The sequence below is a fragment of the Xiphias gladius genome, chromosome 19 (assembly GCF_016859285.1).
Source record: "Xiphias gladius isolate SHS-SW01 ecotype Sanya breed wild chromosome 19, ASM1685928v1, whole genome shotgun sequence".
Classification (NCBI taxonomy): domain Eukaryota; kingdom Metazoa; phylum Chordata; class Actinopteri; order Istiophoriformes; family Xiphiidae; genus Xiphias; species Xiphias gladius.
In genome coordinates this window covers 24,630,776-24,655,344 of record NC_053418.1, presented here as the reverse complement: position 1 = coordinate 24,655,344, position 24,569 = coordinate 24,630,776, and the positions used below count along the sequence as shown (strand labels likewise).

The 24,569-nt window shown below is 42.6% G+C and overlaps 1 protein-coding gene across 4 annotated transcripts in view; it reads right to left on the bottom strand.

The window, feature by feature from the left end:
• kat6a (K(lysine) acetyltransferase 6A) overlaps positions 1-23,632 on the bottom strand; it is a 31,872-nt gene extending 8,240 nt beyond the window's left edge. For 2 of the 4 annotated variants that reach the window (XM_040154507.1, XM_040154511.1), the window contains exons 1-13: positions 23,455-23,632; positions 20,504-21,989; positions 10,859-10,967; positions 9,614-9,729; positions 8,944-9,025; positions 8,545-8,659; positions 7,955-8,271; positions 6,301-6,413; positions 4,819-4,934; positions 3,960-4,101; positions 2,856-3,017; positions 2,269-2,362; positions 1,853-2,084 (exon numbers count right to left, since the gene is read on the bottom strand). In XM_040154507.1, the coding sequence (XP_040010441.1) occupies positions 1,853-2,084; positions 2,269-2,362; positions 2,856-3,017; positions 3,960-4,101; positions 4,819-4,934; positions 6,301-6,413; positions 7,955-8,271; positions 8,545-8,659; positions 8,944-9,025; positions 9,614-9,729; positions 10,859-10,967; positions 20,504-21,199 (2,294 nt within the window). In that variant the 5' untranslated portion in view covers positions 21,200-21,989; positions 23,455-23,632. Of the gene's footprint in view, positions 1-1,852; positions 2,085-2,268; positions 2,363-2,855; positions 3,018-3,959; positions 4,102-4,818; positions 4,935-6,300; positions 6,414-7,954; positions 8,272-8,544; positions 8,660-8,943; positions 9,026-9,613; positions 9,730-10,858; positions 10,968-20,503; positions 21,990-23,083; positions 23,183-23,333; positions 23,373-23,454 lie in introns of those variants that run through there. The other 2 variants (XM_040154509.1, XM_040154508.1) reach the window with 2 other exon arrangements.
• Between the last annotated feature and the right edge of the window lie 937 nt (positions 23,633-24,569).

The following is a 24,569-nucleotide window of genomic DNA, read 5'->3' as shown; positions in this document are numbered from 1 at the left end:
CCACCTCCATGCTTCATAGTAGGGATAATGTGATGTTTGTCATAGGCCTTGTTAACTCCTCTCCAAGTATAGCGTTTATGGTTGTGACCGTTAAGTTCAATTTTGCTCTTATCACTCCAAATGACTTTGTTCCAGAAGTTTTGAGGCTTGTACAGGTGCTCTTTGGCATATTGTGAGCGGGCTGTTTTGTAGCGTTGGCGCAGTAACAGCTTTCTTCCTTGTGGAGTTTTGGATTTTTCTTTGCATTCTGAACAATTTTCCTGGCAGTTGTGGCTGAAATCTTTGTTGGTCCAGCTGACTGTGGCTTGACATCAACAGAATGCCTAATTTTCCACTTCTTTGTCAGAGTTGAAACACTACTGATTGGCATTTTCAAATCTTTAGATACCTTTTTATATCCTTTTCCTTATCTATAAAGTACAACTACCTTTTCTCGCACGTCCTTTGACACTTCTTTTGCTTTCGCCATGGTTCAGTATCCGGCAAAGTCAGTGCAGTCCTGGATCTAATGTGCAGGGGTTTCTAAAGAGCTAAGAAACCCATCGACCATTTATACACACACTAAATACAATCAAAAAAGTCACAGGTGTGGAAACGTATCCTTGATAGCCATTTAAACCTCTGTGTCAACTTGTGTGTATATTATCAGGCCAAACATTAAAGGGTATGTAAGCTTTTGATCAGGGCCATTTGGGTCATTTCAGATATCATTCTGATTTAAAAAGCGTACACACAATTGCGTGATAATAAATGGCTTCAGTTGACCACTATCCATAATAAATCCATAAAGAAAAGTTTCTGCACGATCAGTCAAATTTTCCAAAAAATGGCCAATATTTCACAAATTCTGCCAGAGGTATGTAAATTCATGAGACTACTCATGTCTACGTGTACCTGCATTCGAAGGGTGGTCAGTGTATGGGTTTTAAAACAGAGCTTCACAACGTCACCATTAGGTGACATTTTGCCACTTCTTTCTGGTGCTGCTGTTGACCTATGTCTTTGTTTACATCACTGTGCCCCAAAAACCCTGTTTCACAGGTCGATACTCTAAGTGACAGTGCATTATTTCCTGGCATAAACTGAAAAAGTGCTAATTATACTGTGCCAACTGCCCATCATGCTTCCTTTTCAATCCTACTGTTGAAATTTGGGAAGAATATTAGAAACATGTCAAATGGCTTGGTTGCATGTAAGTGTTACCCACAGTGTGTTGCAGTTAGTGGGCCACTTCAGCAAGATGTTTTGGCTGCTTAGATGGAGATGCAGCAAAATCTTAATTTCACTGTAATTAAGAATGTGATTTAGAAGATGTGCTTCCAGGGTTTCAAATTAATTAATGAATGTTAAGGACACCTTACAAATACTAATGGACAGTGGAATTTAAATACATCAGATTGGACCCACATATTATTATAGGAACAATGTAAGTAATGAGCAATGATAACGATCATTGAATGAAAAAGTCTACTTTAAATGCTGGCTTGGTTTACATGAAATGTGTAACCTGGCTACTGGGTATATTCTGTTTCATTTGGGTTAAGCCTGACAAGAGCCTTCAATACTTTGTGACTTATTTCTCTGGCAACCAGATACTCCTTCTGCCTCTTACTGCACTGTACTAAGTTATACTGTATAGTATGCAGGGGAAATAATGATGGAAATAGTAAAACAGGTACAGCTCACTGAGAATGATGTTTACATAACAATGTACCTGTGAAACTAAGCAGTCTGAGAGGAACTTCCAACTACGTGGGATAACAGTTTCAACCACTGGAGTGCGTCTTTGACGCATTTATAGGACTAAATAATGTGGTGTGTTCCTGAGTGTATGCCGGGTCCTGTCTCTGACCTGTCTCCTCGTTGCTCCAGCATGTTGAGGCTGTGCAAGGTGGTGGTGATGTCTTGCGGGCAGATCCCTGTCAGTTTGCTAAGCTGTCGTATGGTGATCTGCCGGTCGCGGACCTCATGGAGACACTCTAGCACCACACTGCGCCAGTAGGCCATGTAAGACAGCCGACCTAGGTCCGACAGAGGCTTCTCTGGAGATCCTGGCTGGCCCTCACGCTTTGACAATAAGTAGCCTGCAGGGAGTGAAGAATAAACCAAGCACACAGACACCATTTTAGATATTACAGATATACAACGCACTATTTTTCTATTTTTGAATTTATCACAATTTCATCTATCACAGGGAAAAAGTATCAAAAGATATATTTTGCAGTTATTGGAGTTGTTAAGTGTTTTGTTTAAGACTGATGCTCTTACTGAAGTCAATGAGAAACCGTCCGTAGCCCTTGCGCTGGTACTGTGGAAGAATCATGATGCATGATACGTTGTATTTCTGTTGACAGTGCTTCTCCTGGAGAGGAGGCAAAGACACAGACAAAAAATCATGGATCACGGAACATGTTGAGAGTGTACAGCAGGGTGTTGATGTTGATGGTACTGTGTTGCCTGCCAACTGCTATATTCTGGCAGCGTGCTAGCATGTTGATGGGAGCACCTGCAACTGCAAACTCCACAAAGGGGCAACAGAGCTCAAAGCACCCAGTGTTTATCTGAGACACAACATGAGCATTTGTATGTTTGTGGGAATGCACCACTGTGGGGTGATGCCAGTGCGTTTCAATTTTGTTTAATTTGAATATATTTTTTCTCCATTTTGGTTCATTTAGTTGTGTCAGTTAAGTTTGTGCAGGTTGTTTATAATTTACAAAGCTATGTATTCTTTGAAAAATGAAAGAGCCATAGTGGAGTGGGCACTGAAAATAAAGACCTAATGTAACATCGCTCAGAGGCTGTGGGAAGCTGGACCCAGCATAGGAATGATGTTGGGAGCATCATGGCCATACCTTGGAGAAGTAACCGACGAGGTGGCAACCTTTGTTGTCGTTCTGGGTCAGGACATAGAAAAGGAAGGGCTCCACATCATAGTAGAGGGTCTTGTGGTCCAGGAACAGCTTTGCCAGCAGACAAAGGTTCTGACAGTAGATTGTGCTCACATTCCCATCAACCTGTTGTGGGATTAGTGAAAAAACACATTAGTACAACAGAAAGTTTCCTAACTGACTACTTTTATAGTCCCAGAAACAGTCCAAAAGTACATCTTTATGCTGCTGTTTAAGAGCTGAGGAGCCAAGTGAAAGAGAATGGAGTAGAAGTTATTGTCAAGCAATGATCTCAGCTGAGTCTCTGGAGACCCTGACAGATAGAGAGGGCAGAGGAGGGGAACAAAGAGCTGCAAAGGGAAGGAGAAAGGAGGTTCAGATTGGCAGCTCGCCAGTTATCTCTGCTCTCCTCCAAGTGAGGATGGACTGCAGCGCGGGGAAAACAGGAGCTGCAGTGGCCATGGCCTGCAGGCAACAATCCACTGAATCTGCTGCTGAGCAATGAAAGCAAGAAGAACAGCTATACTGTCAATGGTAATTAGGAATACTTGTAATAACAACACCGATTTTTCCCAATGAAAGAATATTCCAATGTGCTAGGGATGGAGGTCAATTAATCATAATTAGGAATTCGTTTTGACTGATGCTGTATATTCATAAAGATGGTTGCAAAGTAGTGGTGTGCCATGCATATGATTAATCTGTAATTATGCTGATATTCCTAGTCTTAAATAGCAATTAGTGGGTTTTGGTAAAAGTCTATGGAAAGCATGGATCACATTTTTGAGAAAGGATTCATTGCTCTGTACTGTGACTATATCAAAAATGCTTGTGTGTTTTCAGGTGACTACAAGGGCTAGAGTTAGAACTCCAGGTGCAATTTTGAGGTGAGAAAATTTGGTAAGAGATCTGGCTATAGCAGCAGATTGCAGGTTCAACAGAAGGCCTGTCTCTCTCTGTTAGAGTGTCTTCCACCACCAGTCACTTACATTATATTGTCTGTCTTCTGGTCTTTCAATTCATTAACTATTGCCATCATTCAGTCAATCTTTCTGAACAGTTCCTCACCTCAAATACAGAGACATCATCCTTCCTGTAGATCTCATTGGCAGGGGGGTGGAACCAGTTGCACTTCTTCATGTGCTGGTAAAGGATGCTGCGACTCTTCATGTAGCGCAGGCAGAATTCACACAGGTAGAGCTTGGGTAGTCTGGAAACGGAGAAAAAAAGGGGAGTTCAGGGAAAGAAGGAAAAGTGAGAAATGGTTGTAAAAAGTTACAACTTGAGTTGAAATGGACAGTTGATTAACTGATTAGTTAATTGAAAGAACATTAATCAGCAAGTATTTTGCAAATTGATTAATTCTTCATTCTATCTAATTCTCTGGTTCCAGCTATTCAGACATGAATATTTTCCGGATTTCCTTAATGGTCTATGATAGTTTTATTTTTCTATGTGAGAGTTTTGGGCTGTTGCCTGGACAAAACAAGCAGTTGGCATAATTAGCAGATTGCAACTCTTTTCACATCTCGTGGACCCAAAGGATTTGAACAACATTTTAAGAGTTAATATTGATATTTTTGCTGTGAAGGGGTCAGTAAGCTTTTATTCTATTTTAATATTCTTTGTCTTTCACAATTTTCAAATGCCTACTGAAAGCAGAACTGGCAAGAATAGTTGGACAAATTTTATTCAACAGTTAAATGCATGAAAAAAAAAAAAAAAAAATTAAAAAAATACTATACCCTCAGCAAACCAGAATCTATTTGCCTCCCTGGCTCTGGCTAAGTACCAACCAAAGTAGGTGGTACTGTAAACAACCTTATAATTGAGCTCCATTACACTAGTGGTAATTTCTACATTGACAAGCAGAACTATGAGCTAAGTACATTATGCGGTTGTGCTTCATTATGGAGCATTAGCTTACCTACTGTACTCCTGGGGGTAGGGAGATGAATACCACGTTTGGATTTCAAACTTGCCAAATTCGATAACTGATGGACAGCGCATCTGAGGGTCCGGTGGACCTGTCACCCCAACTTTCTGTTTGCGTGAACAACAAAGATGAAGGAAGAAAGGGAAGGAGAGACTTGAAAGGTCAGTTCCAAGTTTACTACAGGAGGGATTAGCAGATCATTGAGCAGGCAGATCATGCATTACTGTCCTAGGATCTTACACTCCAGCGTGACAGGTAGGGAGGACACTGCGAGTCCAATCAGGCATATGAACATATCAGCAGTACAGGCAAAAAGCAACAAATTCTCACCACTTTTGGATTCTCAGAAAGACCAGGCTGCCTGCTAACAATACTGTTACAAGTGAAGCTGTCAAGATGCATTGCTGGAGAATTTTAACTGATTTGGACATCCCTGCCTGCCGTTTACAATGATCATGTACTCTTCTCCACTCCCACTCAGCCTTAATTATCACATCAGCCCTTTTCACACATCATTAACTCTGACTCCTCTGTCGGCATCAAACACTTAAACACTGGTCAACCCACTCTGGTCAATCTACTGTTGCAGTAATAGGATGAAATGGGGCATTAATGTGACTAATTTACATTTCCTCTCCGTAACTACTGGCTAACCTGTCATTGCAGGACACTGCCATTAGAGCTGCCTTGTTTAGTGTTCACTCCATCAAACATAAGATGATTTGACACTAGAATAAACTTTGTGTGTCAAACTGAGACTAGGCAAAGGCCTTGTACACTCTAATCTACTGGGTATGGTCTTACACTGACCTGCCCTGTCCATCCAAACAGGGAGTAAGGTTTGCCATCAATCCAAAGCAGAATGTGAAATTCAAGCAAATTTCCTAGAACACTATACTTTAGTTGCCTTATAGTGAAGCTATTGTCATTCAACCACCCCTTATTGTTTGCATCTTTTGGTCATTTAAAACAATACCTTTGATCCTCATTGAATCCTAAACCCAGCTCTGCCCCATGTGCCCTGCATCTATGGTAATGGACGATTTCAGTATACATGCTGAACCTGGCAGCTGTTCCATGGCAAATTAATTTCTTTCAGTGCTAAAATACACTGGTTTCTCACAGCTCATTGACTTTTCATCCACAAACATGCCTACATCATACAGACCTCATCTGAGCCAGTGACGATCTTTTACAACCTGGCTGCTGTTGACTCGGCCCTTTCTGACCACATTTTCATCAACACTGAAATTCAGCTCCTCCTCTGCACACTTTATGTTTACAAAATATCACATCCAATGACACTAACCTGGCAGCCTCAGTCATAGACTCTCAGGTCTCTCCCAGGTTGCCTGGGATGCTGTCTCACACTAAAATTTGGCCCCTCTTCAGTTCCTCCCTTCCCATTGTCCCATCTCTATCCATCCACCAAATTTTAAAGACGTTACATACTTTGTCTCTCTGTCTGTATACCTGCAGTGCCAGTTCCTGGATGTGTCTGAACAGTTCAATGTCTTTTTCCGTCAGGTTCTCGTGGCCAGGCAGTTTGTCATCGTCGTCACGCCAGTCGCTGCCTTCCTGATTGTCTGGGGATTGAAACACAGGGTCGACATTAATGCAAATCTAGTGAGAGGATTGCTAGACAGGGTGCCAAGATGTCTGCTGATTGATTTTTACAATGGTGCTACTGCCACAGAGGGCAGACAGCACCGAGGCACTTATACCCAGTTAAAGATTTTCTTAAAAAACCCTGATAAACAGCCTTCTCTTTCTAAAGCAGGATGAATTTTGCTGATTTACCACAGGGGATGGGTTTAAAGACCAGCGTGTAGGTGGGGGGCATACTATATCCTAAATGGGTTGAAGGTCCTTTGCCACTATGCTCTTTCATTAGTACACTCTACTTTGCTTTTACTTAACAGTGCAATTAGAGTTAGCCTTCATATACACAAGACATGAAGTGCTCAGAGAATGTGTGTCACTTCATTTGGGTGAACGCAAAACCTACTGTGCATATTTGTGCCATATGTCAACTTGGTAATACATGACTACAATACATCAGAGATAGCAATATATTAAGCGTCATATCACTACAGATGCACATATATTTTTAATGACTAAGCTATCAATTTGGCTGATGTGGCTTTTATACATATCTAGGATAAACAGGTTGAATTATATCATTTCAAAACTCTGGATTTGTCACAAAACTTGGTAAACAGACTATCAACTATACAACAAAATCTCAAAAATGGGTCAAAACACAAGTATGGGTGCTAGTGGAACTTGAATTGAATGCTCCTGGTGTCTTTTCTCTGACACATTTATTTTCTTCTACTGTGCGGCACTTGAGACAATGTGTTTTTGGCCTCAGAAACGTCAGTCGAAATAGAACTGCAGTTGGCCACTTCAAATTACACAGCAATTTCTTTAATGCATAAGCAACAATTTCCTCAGGCAGAAAATGACAAATCAATTCCACACCATATTTACCCTTGGGCTACAATTTCCAAATAGGTTACTTCAGGGCTGGATCATTTTTAAAATGGTACAATGAATACTGTAGCACTGCAGTCTATGCATCACAATAACAGCTGGTAGTACTGAGTCTGTTTGTTAGCAAACCATCTACCTGACAACCCCTACATTGAGTCTGATAAAAGGGCAAATTTACAACAGGATGCATGAAGATAGAGTATGTCTTTTAATGTTATCATGTTGATGGCTCATTAAAGCGCAGCTATAGCCAATTTATGTGGTGGAATTGAGCATGATTATATTCATTTTGTTACTGAGCTTAATGCCTCTTTCACTACACGCAATGCAACCATTCACATCATTTTATATCACAGTTCGACAATTATTTATGATATCCATGTCAAATAGACAAACTTAATTAACTCATTTTTGGTCAGTTTACTATAACAGATTCTAGCTGCCAGTCTTTTAACTTCGTGTGGTAATAAAATACTCACTTTTATGGAAAAACTTCATTAGTTTTGTTTGCTTGACCAGTAAAAATGTAATATCTTGCATCAAGCATAGCTGTTTAACTACAGGCTAAAATTCATCCTGCCACAGTAGTGAAGTGCTGTGCATAGAGCAGAAAAACAAAGCTAATCCTTACCCCCCCTGTCATCTCCTTCTCCCTTACGACTGGCTTTTTTACGGATGCGGCACTGCTGTGAGTAGTCCACCACTTCCTGCCTTGCCTTGCGGCCCTCAGGTGACGGTGTGAAAAACTTTGTGAGGGCGTCGATAAGGCCCTTGGTCTTGTTGTTGAAGCGTAGGCCGCTCTGTGACAGGTCATCATCCTCCCGCATCGAAAAAAGCAGCCGGTCATCACCAGGGTAACCCTCGCAGGAGGAGCTAGAGGATGAGTTGGCCGAGGCTGAGCGCTTCCGCCGACCACGGCCACCAAGCTTTTTGAAGGGCCGCCCTGGCCTGTGGAGGAAGTCAGGAGTCTGATTAAAACTGTGTCAGGAGGTAATAGAGCTGGGTGGGTCAAGAGCTCTGCCTATGGAATTACATATGTACATACTGAACAACAACTGAACCCCACATCATGTTTATATAGATACATACTGATAAATTACGCAGAGAAGAGAAATGGCAAGGGGGTAAAAAAAAAAAAAGCTTAGATACATGTTGTCTTGCTGCGGCTCTCCACCAGGCTGACACTGAAGAAGATGCCATTAGCTGAAAGCACTTCTTTACCTGTTCTTGGGCCGTCCCAATGGTGCATTGTAGCGCCGTTTGATTTGTGCTGCCTTTTCATGTAAAAGTGTCTTTCCCTTTTTCCTGGGTTGGCAGATTTGACAAATCCACATGCCTTGGAGAGAAAAAGAAAACCAGAGATTAACATACACTGAGGTGGATTATACAAGACAGGCGTCAGTGCAGATACTAACATGCTCTGGGATGTATCTAATACATTAGTACTTAATGGTGAAGCATTAGGTGTTCATTAAAGTTGTAGGCAAAAACTCAAGAGAGGGTTTTAACCATTTACTGTGACTGTAATGGTCATAGACAGATACACGTTTCATTCATGGGGTGCTGTAAAGGTAACAAAGAGGTGGGTTATTAGTTAAAGGAGAGTTCCTATTTATTTACCTTTTGGCATCCGCGTAAGGGGAGGATCACAGCACTCCATGTGGAAGCCCCGGTCACAGGAGTCACAGAACAACATGTTGTCCTGTACAGCACAGACACACACAGGTGTTAAAGATCATCAAAGGCTTTCGATGTGTTTTTTGACAAGGTGGGTATCAGCGACCTTATTCAGTAGTGACGTATTGTACATAAGCATACATGAAAGCAAGAATAAAATATTGGACCAAAATTGTACCTGTATTAAGTCAACTATGCTCATTCTCATTACAAATTTGGTTGAGATTTCCGCATATTTTTGCACAAAAATACATTAAAATACTTTACTACGAAGTAGCCAATTAAAAATGAACCATACTTTGACAGTATCAACCACGACTAGTTTAAGCAACTACTTTGATTCCATTTTATTCTCTGTACTCATAGGCATCTTGATAGTATATTGTGCATTTTGTCTCATGATTAAACCTCTCTACAAACATTTGCATACCAATGATTCATAACTTGACAAATAGAGAGAAAAGAATGGAATCATGCCAGGCCTGACTAAAATAGCTCAATCCCAGGACCACAGATATGTCTATCAGCATCTCTATCTGGCACTTAAGCAGAGAGAAGAGTGTACACAGACGCTGCTCGACTGCTAGTCCGCCATATTCGCTCATCCACTCACCGCATTCTTTCCCTGATCCTGACAGTTGCTGCAAGTCTTGCATTCAATGCACTGCCACCACAGAGCCTTGACACGTGCTGTGAGCTCTGGGGAGAACTTGAGACAGGACGGGTGGCCTGAAGGTAGATAGACAAGCATAGACAAACAAGTGCGTCAACGTCAGACTTTTTTTTTGTCACTGCTGACTGACAGCTGTGACCCACTTGCATCATTGTAGGAGAGAAAAAAAAAGCTCCTTTTGGAATTAGAGACCTCACTGAATCAAACCTGGCTGCAAAGAGAGTGTTCAAACATAAATGACAATCAATCAGAGCTGTGCTTTTGCTCTGTTTGAAGAGTAGCAAACAAGATGGCCTTGTCTGGGACAGAAATCTGCTAAGGAAAGAAGCAGAACACAATCTTTCCTCTGCTTACACTAAGCAATCTCAGGCCTTAGCAAGAACACTAAAAACCCTGGTTGAGAAAACAAGATTTTATAGGGAATTCATCAGATCTCAAAATGACTGAAAACATACATTGTTTATGTTCAATTGCTGTGTTCATATTTTGCCGCTATCAGTTTAAGCAGGGCATCCTGGGAATGAAATGAAAGAAATAACCAAAATAACACGATGGAACTACTATAAAGAATAATTCTAGAAAGAACTGTAATAAGTCCTTGCAGCTAGAAAATTGCAGTCGAAGCCTTTGAATTACTGAAAGAAAGTGGCATTAAAAATTAAATGGCTAAAACAGTTAAAATGGCAGTTGAAATAGATGTTGAAGTTTCAGTTTAAGTGTAAAAACTGAATGAAGTTGAAGTGTAAATTTAAGTGCAAGTGCTGAGTGAAGTTGAAGTAAAAGTCGTTGTAATATGTTGGTTGAGGCGTTATCAATGAATGCGGTGCAAATGTAAGTTAAAATGTAACCACTGAAAGTAGTTAAATTTTTGGAAGAGATAAAAGTAGTTGAAATGACAAAAGATGGAGATAAAAGCATGTGTGCACTGTAAATAGTTAAAGTGTGCAGCTTCCTAAATACACTCCAGTCTTATTTAAATAAATAAATAAAAATAATACTACATAATAACATTAGCATTTATTTAATTCAATCACAGCTATGTTTTGCAGGCAACTGGTTGGAACTTCATCCTCTGTGGTTGTTTATACCAGAAAACTAGAAAAGTGTAACCAAGTCAAAGACTGAAGTGGTGCTAAGATGTTTTTGAAGAAGTTCAGGTCTTACTGGTCACAAATTACCACTCACCACTATTGCCACAGTCAGCACAGGAGATGAGCTCCTCCGGCTTCTTATCACGATTCTGCTCCTTGGTGCCCAAACAGAAGCTGCAGATGGGGATGGGCTCTGCAACCGGCTGGCAGAGGGACAGAGCAGAAGGGAAAGGGGGATGCAATTTGAGACTGTCAGTCAACTTAACAGCTTCATTGTATAAATGAAAACAACAAAGTGGCCTTGTTTGTCCTGCCACAGTGGATGACTGTGGCCCTGGTTATTAACAAGCTGACAGTGGACTGAAAACTACAGTGACACCATGGAGCATTGGATCTGGGAAAAGAGAGTTCGGGATAATGAAGAGCAGGAGATTTACTGTGATGAGTGAGCTTGTATAATTTATGTGGCATGTCATGTTACAGGCTGCCATCGCATGCCACTGTCTCTTTCTGATTCCTGAGCTGTTTGATCAAAAGCTGTAACTCAGTGCTTTTTTTTTTTTAATACTGGCTGAGGAGTTTAATTCTCCTGGAACATGTCCCAATTTGACACTTACTTTGAAACATGCCATCAGACATTCAGTTCTGGGGCTGCATAAATCTTTTAGTTTGTCCTTGAAAATACAAAGCATGTCAGTAGGTGTGTACTCAGATGCAAAACAAATACATCATCTGAAATGCAGACGAGCACACACCTAAGCTAGGTTTGTGTCCAGGAAAACAAAAGGCTGGATAACACTTAACATGTTGTTACACATTAAATAGGACCTGCTTGAAGCACAAAGAAAGAAAGAAAAGAAAAAGAGAAGAAAAAAAAAAAAAAAAAAAAATCACATCCCTGAAGCAATGCAGGTGCACTTCACACAGACACAAACCCTGGAGTGGAGGGGCCACAGGGTGACTCTCCTTGGAAAGTTTCTGGAGCCTGGAAGCCCTGAGGGGAAGTGGGGGCTTACTGCTCCCTTAGAGTAAACCACAAGTAATTTTCAGCAAACACATTTTGCTTACTACTGAGCACTACCTAACAGATATAAGTAAATCAGATTTGTATTGCTGTCAACTTAACCATAAAAATCTGACAGTGATCAAATAAAAAAAAAAAAAAAAAAATCTTTACAAATTAATGCATGCACAAATTTAAAATGCAAAGTAATCAACAGCTACACACTGATTTGAATGAAGAATATCTTTGTTTGATCAAGATAATACAGAATAATTTTAGGTTAAATACTCCTGTATCTGGAAGGTTCAACCAATGTCATAGTCAATTTAGTAGTAAATACAGTATCATGAGGACAGAGAACATTCCAAGCAAATCAAAGGTAACTTTACTGAAAAGTGCCAATCAAGAGAAAAGTACTAGATTTATAACTATGGCACAGTCTGCCTAGAGTAAGCTGTCCTCAAAAAGTGTGAGCGCAAACGATGGACACTGAAGCAGCTACAGGTCTCCATGGCTGAGATGAGAGACGCTGTGCATACAAATGTGTCTTCCCATTGCCCAACCGCTCCCACATTCTCAGATTTATCGTAGAGCAGCAAAGAGATACACACTATTGAAAACAACTCACATGACACCTTGACTGATGTTTACTAGCAGGCATGAGGGAGAAACAGGACAAAGAAATGTCTATGATCTGATGACACCAAAGTGAAGCTTTTTGGCCATCATATTAAACTTTGCTGTTGGAGTTGAAAAGTCCAAATCCAGACCTCAAACCAAACCAGATCTTGTGGCAGGATTTGAAAATTGCTCTTCAGTCACAGTCCTCCTGAAACTTGACAGAACTTGAGCAGTGTCAAAGCTCTCACAACTAAACTTAAATCTGACCTGAAGTGGACACACAAGTAATTTTTGTTAATTTGTGTCAAAGAAGTCTAATTATTCCACTAATTATTCAACGTTGTAACATAAAACATTAAAAAGCCTGGGGTAGATGACTGCTTTTACAGACACAGTGACGCCAAATCTTTTAATACTGTGAAACAGGACTTACTTAAGACACTTCATAATAGAACATCTTTTGTACAAAATACCCTTTTAACACACAGGTTCAAGTATCAGAGTGAAAGAATGGTTTTCATTGTACACACATTGGATGTACTTACAATATTATGAAATATAACAGACCTGTAACACATACTATTTTTACAACGCATGAACTGGCCTTTTACTGAGACTGTCGGCCAGCTGTTGATTCAAATACTCAAACTCATTTATGAGGCTGTAGCTTGTGGTACCTTACCACTGGTGGGTGCAATAACGTGCACTCTTAGCAGAAAATTAGCCTGTGATCTGTGATGATGTGTGAGAAATGAAGAGGCAGATACCACCAATGTAAAAAATTAAGTTTATTTTTTGTAGAGCCTCAAATTACTAATTTTCCTTGACATATCCGCATACTCAAAATCTTTCACAACTTACTATGAAATAACAGTGTTAAAAATAGGAAGAGTTTATGTTCAATCATATCCCTGGTAGCTGTGATTAATAACTGCTAGATACTCTGATCTATATGTCTTAGATAGTGATGTAATTTGGAAAACCATGAAAAAAGACTTTCTAACAGCCAAGGTCATAACATCTCTCCCAATCCACACAGGACTATATAACCTTTATTTAGCTGGATAAAACAACAACATGACATCCACTGAAGTTGGTGTTATGAGGTTCCCCGCAGGACAGGGGTGTAAATGCAGAGAGCTGGGTAGGCACCAGGTCCTGGCAGGGAGGAGACAGGGACAAAAGCTTGATTTATTGGGTTCATTTCCTTCTGACTCAGGCTGCTTCCAGCAGCCCCCGCTACACCTTGCCCACCCACATAACACAGTACAGGGACAGAGAGAGAAAGAGAAACAAGGGGGATGGAGTGAGGGTAGAAAGAGGTAAACAGAGAGAAAAGGGTTGTAGAGAATGAGTGGTGAAGAGAGAGGTGGATAAGGAGAGATATGCAGGATATTTAGAGGAAGACAGAGTCTTACTAGCTCTCTAGTTCTGAAACAATTTCACATTTTCACAGGTGAAAAAGTTATGAAATAGTGATCATGTACTGGATAATACTATAAGGTTTTAAAAGAAATCATTAATAATGTCTATATAATTTGAATGAATGAGGAAAATAGCTATATTGGTCTACAAAACAAACCATTAAAGTCACTGAAGAGAAATGGAAGTCAGAAACAAAAAAGAAAGAAAAGAGGAGGAGGAGTCTGAAAAAGGCAGAGCGAAAACAAAAATAAGAATCCAGAGGGCAAGAGAGCCATTGAAATGGAAAGCGTAAAAGAGAGAAAATCTGCAGCAGCAGTCCTCTGAGCAGCCTGCCTGCGACCAACACCTCAATCATTCCTGACGCTTAACCCTTTCCCCGCTGGAAGAGGTCAACTGCTCCCGCTCGTCTTCAGAGTGGTCGAGTAAACACTCGCTCATGAGCCGAGAGTGAGCGAGCGTGCGTTGCCTTTCACACACACAGACTACACACACACGCACAGACACCTCAAATAGAGACGTATGTTACAGTGAATCTTCAGTTACTGGCTGCCACTGTAAATGAATCCCCAACAGATACTAAAAAATGAAAAGCTAATCCTCCCTCCATGACAGGGATATTGGAACGGTGAAACACAATCCTGAAATTCCTCCTGAGAGCTGGTTTTCCTCCCTGTTACAGCCTTTTCTACATCAGCCAGTTCTGGCTGCCAAGACTGCTCTTACACTACAACAGCACTCTAGAAATTTCTAACATCGACTGACTGTTTGAGCTAAGTGTCATGGCCGACATTTGACTTGAATGTGTGTGTGGATGTGTGCGTGTCTATTTTAATCCTGTGTGTTCACGTTCTGGCATGTGCTCCTCTTTTTTCCAACATAAGGAGGATTCAGGAACAAAATGTTGTTGAGTCAAAAAGAAACGCCTCATGGCAACTGCTGGCAACTAGCTGCATTAACTGGGTGGACCTGACATGCCACCTTAAGTCCATAAAAACATGTCTTACAAGTTACAGGTTGCTCTATAAATACACGCCTACACACAAACGGACAGGTGAAGGTACCCTAGTATGACCCAGCTGACACACCCACCCATGCTTTATGGATCACTTAAGCACAACAATGTCAAACACACTCCATATCCTGCGGCATTGTGCTCTAGTGTTTGCCTATTTCTTCATTTTGTTTTTTAATAGATGAAATGAGGCAACATGTAGCATTGTCTGAGACCTTGTACAGGGAGATAACAGGTTATAGAAAACTAATGGTAGCCTGGTTTTGCCTTTACATACTTCTGTTTACCAAAGACAGAAGACAGGAGAGTGAGACAGGAAGGAGAGAACAATGTAGGAAGGACAAATAGAAAAGCAGAAATGGAGGAGGAGGAGGCAAGAAATGATAAAAGGCAACGGGAGAAAAGAGAAAGAGGTAAAAGCATTACTGTTGTCCTTGTCTCGTCACAAGTCAAGGATCTCATTAACATGGAAGTCCAATCGCAGCAACCCCCCACCACACTTCCCTTATGGCCACCCCCACCTTGAACACAAACTCATTGATCACTGTTACAGGACATGCCATGCAAGCAGAGACAACACGCAAACATATACGCACTTGTTCCAAAAGTCATTACATGGATTAATGGCTGGCAGTCACGAGACACACCTTGATATGCTATTATTCCACTTTCATTTAAGAGCACACAAACATGAATGGACATTCAATTGACATCAATTAGATGATAGCGTAGTATATGTGACATTTCGGATCTGAAATCCCTTGAACACTTGAGATTAACTTGTCCTCATTTCCATGTGGTATCTACAAGGGACTGAGGAGGACCCTGTGTTGTGCCCACGTGCCCTCCTCTCAGCCAAGCATCACCGTCCATTAAAATCGAGGTTAGCCAGGGAGCACAAAGCTAAATCACTGCATCAAACGAAGCAGGGCTGGCCGGGCTCCAGCCGTCACTTCCACAGCTGCTCAACACATTGGCTCTATTTGTGGGGTGGTGAGGTTAGCCATACGCAAGGTTTCACAAAGCTATGCTTCCCGTGCCAAATGCCATTCACATCACAGTCACTGGTGAGGTCGAGGTAACTACTCCCCCTGGGCGCTGACACCACTGCTATTGCTGTTTCTGTAGACTCATGAACAGCTCCAGCTGTTCCTGGTTGTTCTTATGCTTCTGATAGGTCAAAATAGAACACCTTCACTGAAAGACAAATGATGACCAATGCTAAGGCTTCACACTGGTAGTATACAAATACTGTCAAATATTTGTTTAGTGTGAAACAAGACAGTCACAGGCATTACTGCAGACAGTTTTGTTGATCTACAAAAGAAATTGTCCAAATGAAATCTGGTGACAGTGAGGTCTGGAGATTTTCTTGAGTAACTGGGACACTGTTTCTTGAAAACTACTTTGCTGTTGCGATTTTCTATTCTTATCCATTCTTTTCAGTCACAGCAGAAATATGAGAAGCAATAACTCAAAATGTTGCCACAAAAAGTATCTGTATATGGCATATGGCTATATACTATAAGGCAGCTATAAGGCTGCAACTAATGACTGTTTTCATAATCAATTATTCTAAAGATTAGTTTATAATGATTAAACAATTAACTGATTATCAAAATAGTTTGCAATTACTTTTCTGCCCATCAACTAATTGTTGCAGTTCTATTATTTGTTTGGACTGACCCTTTAAATAAATTACGCTCAACAGTTTTTCCATTTCTCTGCTGGTGTGTACTGCTAAATGTCAAAAAAGGAACTGAGCCTGTGGTAGGAGCGCAGCTTGAGGTTAAAGCTGGTGTCATCAGAGAGTGGAGCTTGCCCCTTCTAACTTTAGACACTAATAATGGGTCAACTGAGGCCAGGGCTCTGGCAAAATGGAAACAATAGATGCCTGTCAAGGAAATGGGCGGCAGAAATGAAGAATTTCTACAAGTTTCAACTCCTCCTTGAAAAATGGATCAAAATCTGAAATTCAAGAGTGTTTGACAATAGAGTCAAGGAAGACCATTTCATGGCACGCAACTTAAGACATTTTCCCAGCATTCCTGTGGCGTAGCGCTATAACCCTGAGAATGTCTCCATCCATCCAGCAAAGGCACAAACTCCTTTCCTGTGACTACAAAACATGATGTAGCACCAACGGGGGTTGGTAGAGAAGCGAGAGATGGGGAAAGAGAAACAGATGAAGAGGCAGGTTGCACCCAAGGCATGTAATCGATGTCTGGGGGCATTGTGTATTCACGGTCCTCTGAGTGACGATACATGATGTCTTCACCTTGAGCAAACACAAGCAGAGAGGTAATTTTTGTGATTTTAGAAAGATAGGTGGCGGTGAGAGGAATGAATTACAGTGGATAAATATCTCCACTATGGTTCATAAGCGATGCTTAATGTAGCAGCTCTACAACCACTAACAGCAAAGGAACAATTAGCCGCAGGATGTTAACATTAGCCAAACCTGTTAAGGGGTCAGTGGGACGTTTTGGAGGGAAAACACCACAACACGGTGTATGTGAGATCAGAATGTGGCTGTCTGTGTATTTTGTTCACAAATCACTTTTTTCACACGTCCTCGCCATGACACTGCACGTCGACAACAAGAACTCTGGTTCACCCCACTCCAGCTGTTGAGAAGAGGGCAACCGTGGGACAGGGAGATTGCTCTTGCCTATTATGACGGGATGAACATCTCACACACACACACACACACACACACACACACACACACACACACACACACACACACACACACACACACACACACACACACAACTATATACCCAGACGGATATACACACAAAGGCTCAGCATCAAGCCCATCCCAACTAATGGCTCTAGCCTCATACTACTAACGGGTGCTCAGGGAGGCAATGAAGTTTGCCATCTATATATCCATGACCCCTGGTTGACTTCGCTCCCCCATTCACCTCCCCCTTCATGACCTGGCAATGGCACCCTATTAGGGTGTGTGGGGGGGAGACAGGAGAGACAAAAATAGGGTCTGGGATCCCGTTTGAAAGGAGTGCTCTGAAACAAATATCAGCATGTTGAGTACACAAATCTCCCTGCAAATGGGGTCAAAGCCAGCACTTATCCATTTGCTTTGATTTTTTCTCCCCCCTCAGCCTTCACTCATACACACTCTCTCCGCCTTTCCTTGGGAATTCGCAACTGTTAGCAATCATGCAGAGCAATACGGCAATGATGAACAAGTGGAAGAGCAGTGGAACAGAGGAGTCTCTGTCTGCCGTGCACACAGTTTCTATCTCTTTGACGCATGTGCCATGTGCACAGGTACAGACTAAAATATACATCGAGAAAACAGTGTGGTTAAGTGTAAAACACTCATGACTGAGCAGCAATAAGGTTGAGTCCTCTGGAGAAATATATGAAGGCAACATCACAAGAAGAAGCAGAGAAGAGTAAACCAGCTTGTGTGTATGACAGATACAATGTCAACTTCCTCACTACTGCAGCAGCTTCTCCATGACCTAACTAGCCTGAAGAGGAATCTCACAAACAAAACAACAGAATGCTGATATTCATGTCCACACATTTCATTCATAATCTACAGATTGATGAGTAATATCACTGATGCAACAGGGGGGCAGGAGAACTACTTTTGCAAAAATACACTTTCTGCCAATATTTATTTGGAATTTAAGATTAGATAAGAGCTTTCTGGTGCATTATGAAATAACATAACATCAAATCACCTATGCAGAAACCATGCTTTCTCACTGATATATGCATTAATTTTTCTGCGTTTTTTATTTGGTTAATTTGGAGAAGCAAGCCGATAAGTAGCTGAGTCGCAGGGAAGGAAGTTGTTGATCTTGGTTCGTCTTAAGAGGTGAACCATCTGCAGCCAAGCAGGTCACTGTGTTAGGCAGACCCCATGTGACTCCACCCTGCTCTCTAGGCTAATCCTGCTGTGTGTGTACGTGTATGGTTGTCCTTACCAGAAACTTCTGTGGCTACACAGACATGTACACAGACATGTACACACACACACGAGGGCTAGATAAAGCCAGGAGCCAGTCAAAACAGTGTTTAGGACCAGTCTAGAATCCTTCTGGCTGTCTGATAACCTGGCTGACATATGACCAGATGATGGGCCACTACGATGGCAGATAGTTGTGTGTAGTTCTAATAGGTTTCTTTACATGATGTTTGTTTAAATGCACGTTTGCATGCCTGTAGGCATCTGAAGTAGTGGCACGTGTGTGGTCTCAAGTCAGAATGCATTCAGTTTGTGTTTAAGTCTGTGTTTCTTTCTTTGCCTGCAATAGTGCGGGTTAACGTGTGTGTGTGTGTGTGTGCCCTGGCCCTTACATGCAGAGGTTAGCAGGCGGCTGCGCTCTCTGATCAGGTTACAAAAGTGGGTGTGTTCCCGCTCTCCTCTGTCGCCTGCATGTCTGCCTCTCCCTCTCTCTCTAACTCATTCTGTCTCTCTCACTCTCTTTTCCCTCTGTCTCTGCCCCTCTCTCCCTTTCTGGTCACAGAGGCCTGAAGCTTGCGTCATCCAGGCCTCTTCCTCTGGCAGCACTACAGACCACCTCTCTCTCGCCTGTCTGTGCTCCTCCCATTCCCTCTTTTCCTTTCTTTCTTTCTTCCTCCCATCTCCTGACAGCTCCTGACAGGGTACAGCCCTGCAGCTGGTCCACACTCCCTGCAGGAGGCTGGGAGCCATGTGACAATCTCCCCTGACCTCCTCCTCCTCCTCCTCTGTTGCTGAAAAGTGGCCCACCAGCCGCCCACCCAGCATCATTCTGGTATTGCTAGACTGGACCATAGCACAAACACAAACACCTGGGATTCTGTCACTCACACACGCACCCAGCAAAGCAATGTATTGCTGAACAACTGGGTTCATTGATGTCTTTCTAACATGTATTCCAACCTGATACCCCTGGTCTTCCAAACACACATTGATTGCATTTTAAACACAAAGATACAAACTCCAGTATTGGAAAGATGCTCGCACTGGTATGTGCCCTATCTTATAACTGTTGCCCAGCCCTTCTCAACCACTTCTAAAATAACTCTGCAATATGCTAACTGTAAACCAATACACTATATGCTGGATGAAAACTCGCCCCTAACAGTCACACATTCAAAGACCTTACCATACTTTAGTGAATTACAGCCTTGCAGGTCATAACCAATTTCAACAATCAGACAAATGCAGCATCAATATCTCGGGTATTGCCAGTTGATAGATCTGGACAATTCTGGATGTGCAGCAGTTATTATGTAAGAAGAATGTGTGTGGTGTGTATTGCATGAGGAACCAGAACGTGTTTTCTATTTTTTCACAGATCGCACTCACTTTCTCACTGTTGCTCCCAAAACGTTTTAACTGAAGACCAGATCAGATTTCTTGTCACAATTATAACTCAGCTTCAGTTGTGGCTTCACCAGGATATCTGTGATCTTATCACACATCTGCTGCCAAAAGACCAAAGTGCTTTACACCCATTTATCTTTTTAGATATGTAATGTATTTATACTAAAACTTTTTGGTAAATGTCACATCCATCTGGAATGCCAATAATACCCATACTAAATGTGACCAGATGTTTACTATTCAATGTATTATAACAATGTTTGTAAGCTTGAGGTGCACACAGTTTCATGTGTTTACTTGTGGTAAACGTATGCAGAGACATTACCTTGTCTTTCTCATGGGGCAGTAACCGAACAGGTGGCAGCGATTCCAGAGACACCGTCCCGGTCCCATCATCCTGGGAGCTGCTGCGGCTGACGAGCTGGAACAGTGGACCCTGCTTCGCCACACGTCCATGAGCCACTGCCCTCTTCAGGGCCACCCTCAGCTGCTGGTGGAAGAGGCCAGGCCCCATAGAGCCGCTGCCAGACAAGTAGGCTGCCACATCAGCCTGGCACTTCAGAAAGCGCTCAATGTTCTTTAAGCTGGAGCCGCCAGGCTCATGGAGCCCCTCCAGTGCCCGCTTGATCAGCTTGTTCCAGTCAAGTCCCGGTTTCTTCCCGGAATGGGAGTGAGAACTACCGCTGCCACTGCTGCTGACACCTCCACCTCCTCCTCCACCTCCTCCTCCTCCTCCTCCGCTTCCTCCAGAGGAGCCACTACCTTTGGGTTTGGGCAGAGCCAAGCGCCCAGGGTTATCAGGGTCCTTGTAGGAGTTTAGACCTTTGTTGGTGACCTTAAGGATGGTACCATCCTTAACGCTGAGCTCTAACTGCTCCAGAACCGTTTTGCGGTCGAGACCATGGGACATGGAGACCGCATTGCAAATACGCTCCTCTGATGGTCGCTGCTTCTGCTTCTTCACCTTCTTGATGGCCTCTAGGATCCATTGGGTGTACATTGGGTTCGCCAATTTCACCATGGCTGCAGTCTGGATGGGTGCGCGGGCCCTGGGGCCTTACCACAATGACCGCACACAAAAAATAGGGACTGTAAGCCAAGGAAATACCTGGCCTGCGCCGTAGCGCCGCCGCCTCCTCCTCTTTGCCCTCTGCCTGCTTACTATCCCTTGTCCTGGGGTCGCACAGACAGTCCCTCAGTAGCTGAGTATGAGCAGCACGGAAGGGAGCAGCTAACCATAGCACAAACCCCCTGAGCCAACCCTCCACCTGGTAAAATCAGGTCCACCCACCACCTACTCCCAGCCAGGTGACGGTCCCTGGCGAGAAGCAGGGGGAGTGGAGGAAGTAACAGATCTATAAGCAATTTAAACTCCCACAGCACAAAAGGAAGGGTAGAGTAGATCTTGAGGAGGGGTCCTCAGAAAAACAAGGTGTTTCCCACTTTGCCTGTTGCAAAATACTTATACATGGACAATAAAACCTGTTCAGTTAGTTTCCTGTTGCTGGCAAACTAGCCAGTTTTCAATGTGAGTTATGAGAGATCATGGTTTCCAAGACATGAAATTAGTGTTTCAATGATAAAGGTGAGCCCAATGCAGTAAATGTGTTTTTAGTGGATTATGACATTCCACAAGATGAGAATTTTTCTCTGCATCCACGTTCCGTCTTCTTTACTTTTTCTCTCTAGTCATCTTCTACTCAACCAGCAGTCTGGGCTTCTCAGCTCTGGGACGGAACAGATATCTCACCCCAGGGAGCAGCCAGGGCTGATCACCTTCATGCCTATTGCACTTCAGTAGCTGACAAACCCTGCAGGAAAAAAGAAATTATAAAAAAAACATACACATAGAAAGAGGTTAGCAAAACCTAGAAGAAAAAGTGAAAGACCTTTTGAGCAAATATGAAAAATGACAACAATAAATTTAAGTCTTAAAGATGAGGAGTTTGAGTGAGATGAAGGGAACGCTACTGAGGGTACAGAGTTTTAAACACACTGGGACAGTGCCCTCAGATAGATATATAAATAAAGCCATGCTTGCACTTAGAAAGCACCGTGAGGTTTTGCCATGTACTACTAACAAAACTAGAAATTATGAAGAGGAGCAAACACTCAACCAATACCTGTTGCATCTAAACAGCTTGCTCATCAGTTTCGTATGCAACCATGCGTTTCTCTTATTACATCGATATCACTGCCAAAACCACAGCCTGTATGACAGATTCTGTCAACAAACACGTATAACTAGAACCTCTGCTAACTACTAGAAATGGCACAAATATATCATATAATCATTTAAATGATGAGGTATAAAAAATGGTAAACAACAGCATCCTAAAAACTGCACTAGCAAGTTGACTATTGAGCTAGTTGGGTTGCTAACGTAAACATGATGCAGTCAAAACAGACTGTTAGCAAACATTAGCTGCGACGCTAGCTAAATATCAAACCCAAGTTAGTTGTCGCACTGCCCAACTGTTTCCTGTCGGTAACCTGTTCCTGTTTACCCTCACTAATAAATATTAGGCAGCTAAGTATTTGATAACAAGCCTTCCCGCTAACTGCTGTTGTTTAGCAAGCTAACGTTACAAGCTAGCCACGAGCTAACATTACGATTATGTTACTAACGTTACTCGCTAACCCGAAACGTAAACAGCATGAAACGAGAGGTTAGCCAGCGCTCCCGCACAAAAAGACATAAGTTTCCCCTTCTCCCGATATTTTGGACGATAAAAATCATCACGCCGCAGCAAACACAGCGAATAATATAATTTTGAATGACATTCAGATATTAACGTGAGAACGCGGCCTTGTAAAAGGCACAATGCAACTTGCAGACGGCCATCTCGGCTAGCGGGCAAGTGCAAAAATGAAGATATGATAGCCGCGGATTCTGCAGTATTACATGTTCTGCCGTGTCCTTCTTAGCCTTTGGTATGAGTTTGGAGCCCCTGTCCGATTAGACGCGTCCCTACAAGCGGTCCCCACCTCGCTGACTTCCTCCCTCCACCAACCGCCCTCCCACGTAACGCTACAGCCTGCGGTGCGGTGAAGACAAGGCCGCTGAAGCGGAGTAGCTAGGCCTCGACTCCCCCCTCCGTACCCCCCACCCACCTCCGCGATCATCATCCCTCCGTACCCCTCTCTTCCTCTACCTCTCGCGGTTCCCCAGAAAGCCCGAGCTGGTCCGGTTCTGGTTTGCGAGGGAAGCTCGGGTAAAGCCGACCGTATAAAAAAAATCTCATAACCCCCCATCCTGCTTCCGCTGCTACTCACCGGAATTTCGTGTCGAGCCGCCGAGGAGAAGGTGCCACAGCCGTGCGAAACGGAGACAACAACAAGCCTAAAAATGCAGCCAGAGACTAGGGACTCTAGAGCCGACGCCATCTTTGAGTGAAACAGGAGCACGGCTGGTGGGGGAGGGGGGAACACTGAACCGTCAGGCAGGGCCAAGGGACCGTCTGCATGGTGCGAGGCGAAGATCCAGGGGAAGAAAAATTCACTGCAAGGCGCGGGGGGCGGCGGCGGCGTGCTGTTGCTATGAGAGGGGTGTGGATATTGCTTGGGGACATGAAATGGAAGAAAGGGACAGATGGTTGTGGTGTTGGAGGAGGGAAAAAAACTAAACAGAGAGGTTGTGTGTGCTCGCATTCTCTGCCGTACTACAGCTATATATATGAAGAATTCAAGGGAGCGTCTGCATTTTGCCTATCAGTTGTAAAAAAAAAAAAAAAAAAAAATCAAAGCCAATGAGCATGCCTTAACGTTAGAGGGTATTTAAAGATCAAAGTGAGACACCCCTCCACACTGCAGTCTATTGTAGCAGCTGTGTGTTTTTTAAGATGAAGATGGGAAGCAAGCCACACAGATTCAGTCCCCAGAGATGATCAGACGTTGCAGTGTGTAGCTATCTGGAGTATTACAGTACATGATCAAGCATATTATTATCTGTGTATGCAGAGTAGTATACTGATGCATTGCTATTTAGACTGTGACACAGAGCATTATATTTCCACCAAAGAAAATGATTATGCAAACTGTCTGGAGCCGATCCTCTTTGTTATATTTCATTAAATGAAAACTTAGTCTAACACCTTTTCCTCATCATCTATGTTTATAGAAAGGAGGGTTTTTTACAGCTCGGTGCAACATAAATTAGAGCATCTGGTGACAGATGGAAGCAACATAATGTAAAGTTATCACTCAGTGCATTTGAAATTTCCCATGTGCTCAGTTTAAAAGTAATTTGCACTCAATATGCGCATGTAATGGACATTTTAGTCCTAATATATATTACAAAATTCACCGTGGATCAGAACACACAGACTTCTGTATAGGGATTGAGTATCACATATTGCCTTGTAATGTATGAATGTGCCCTGGGGAAGTTT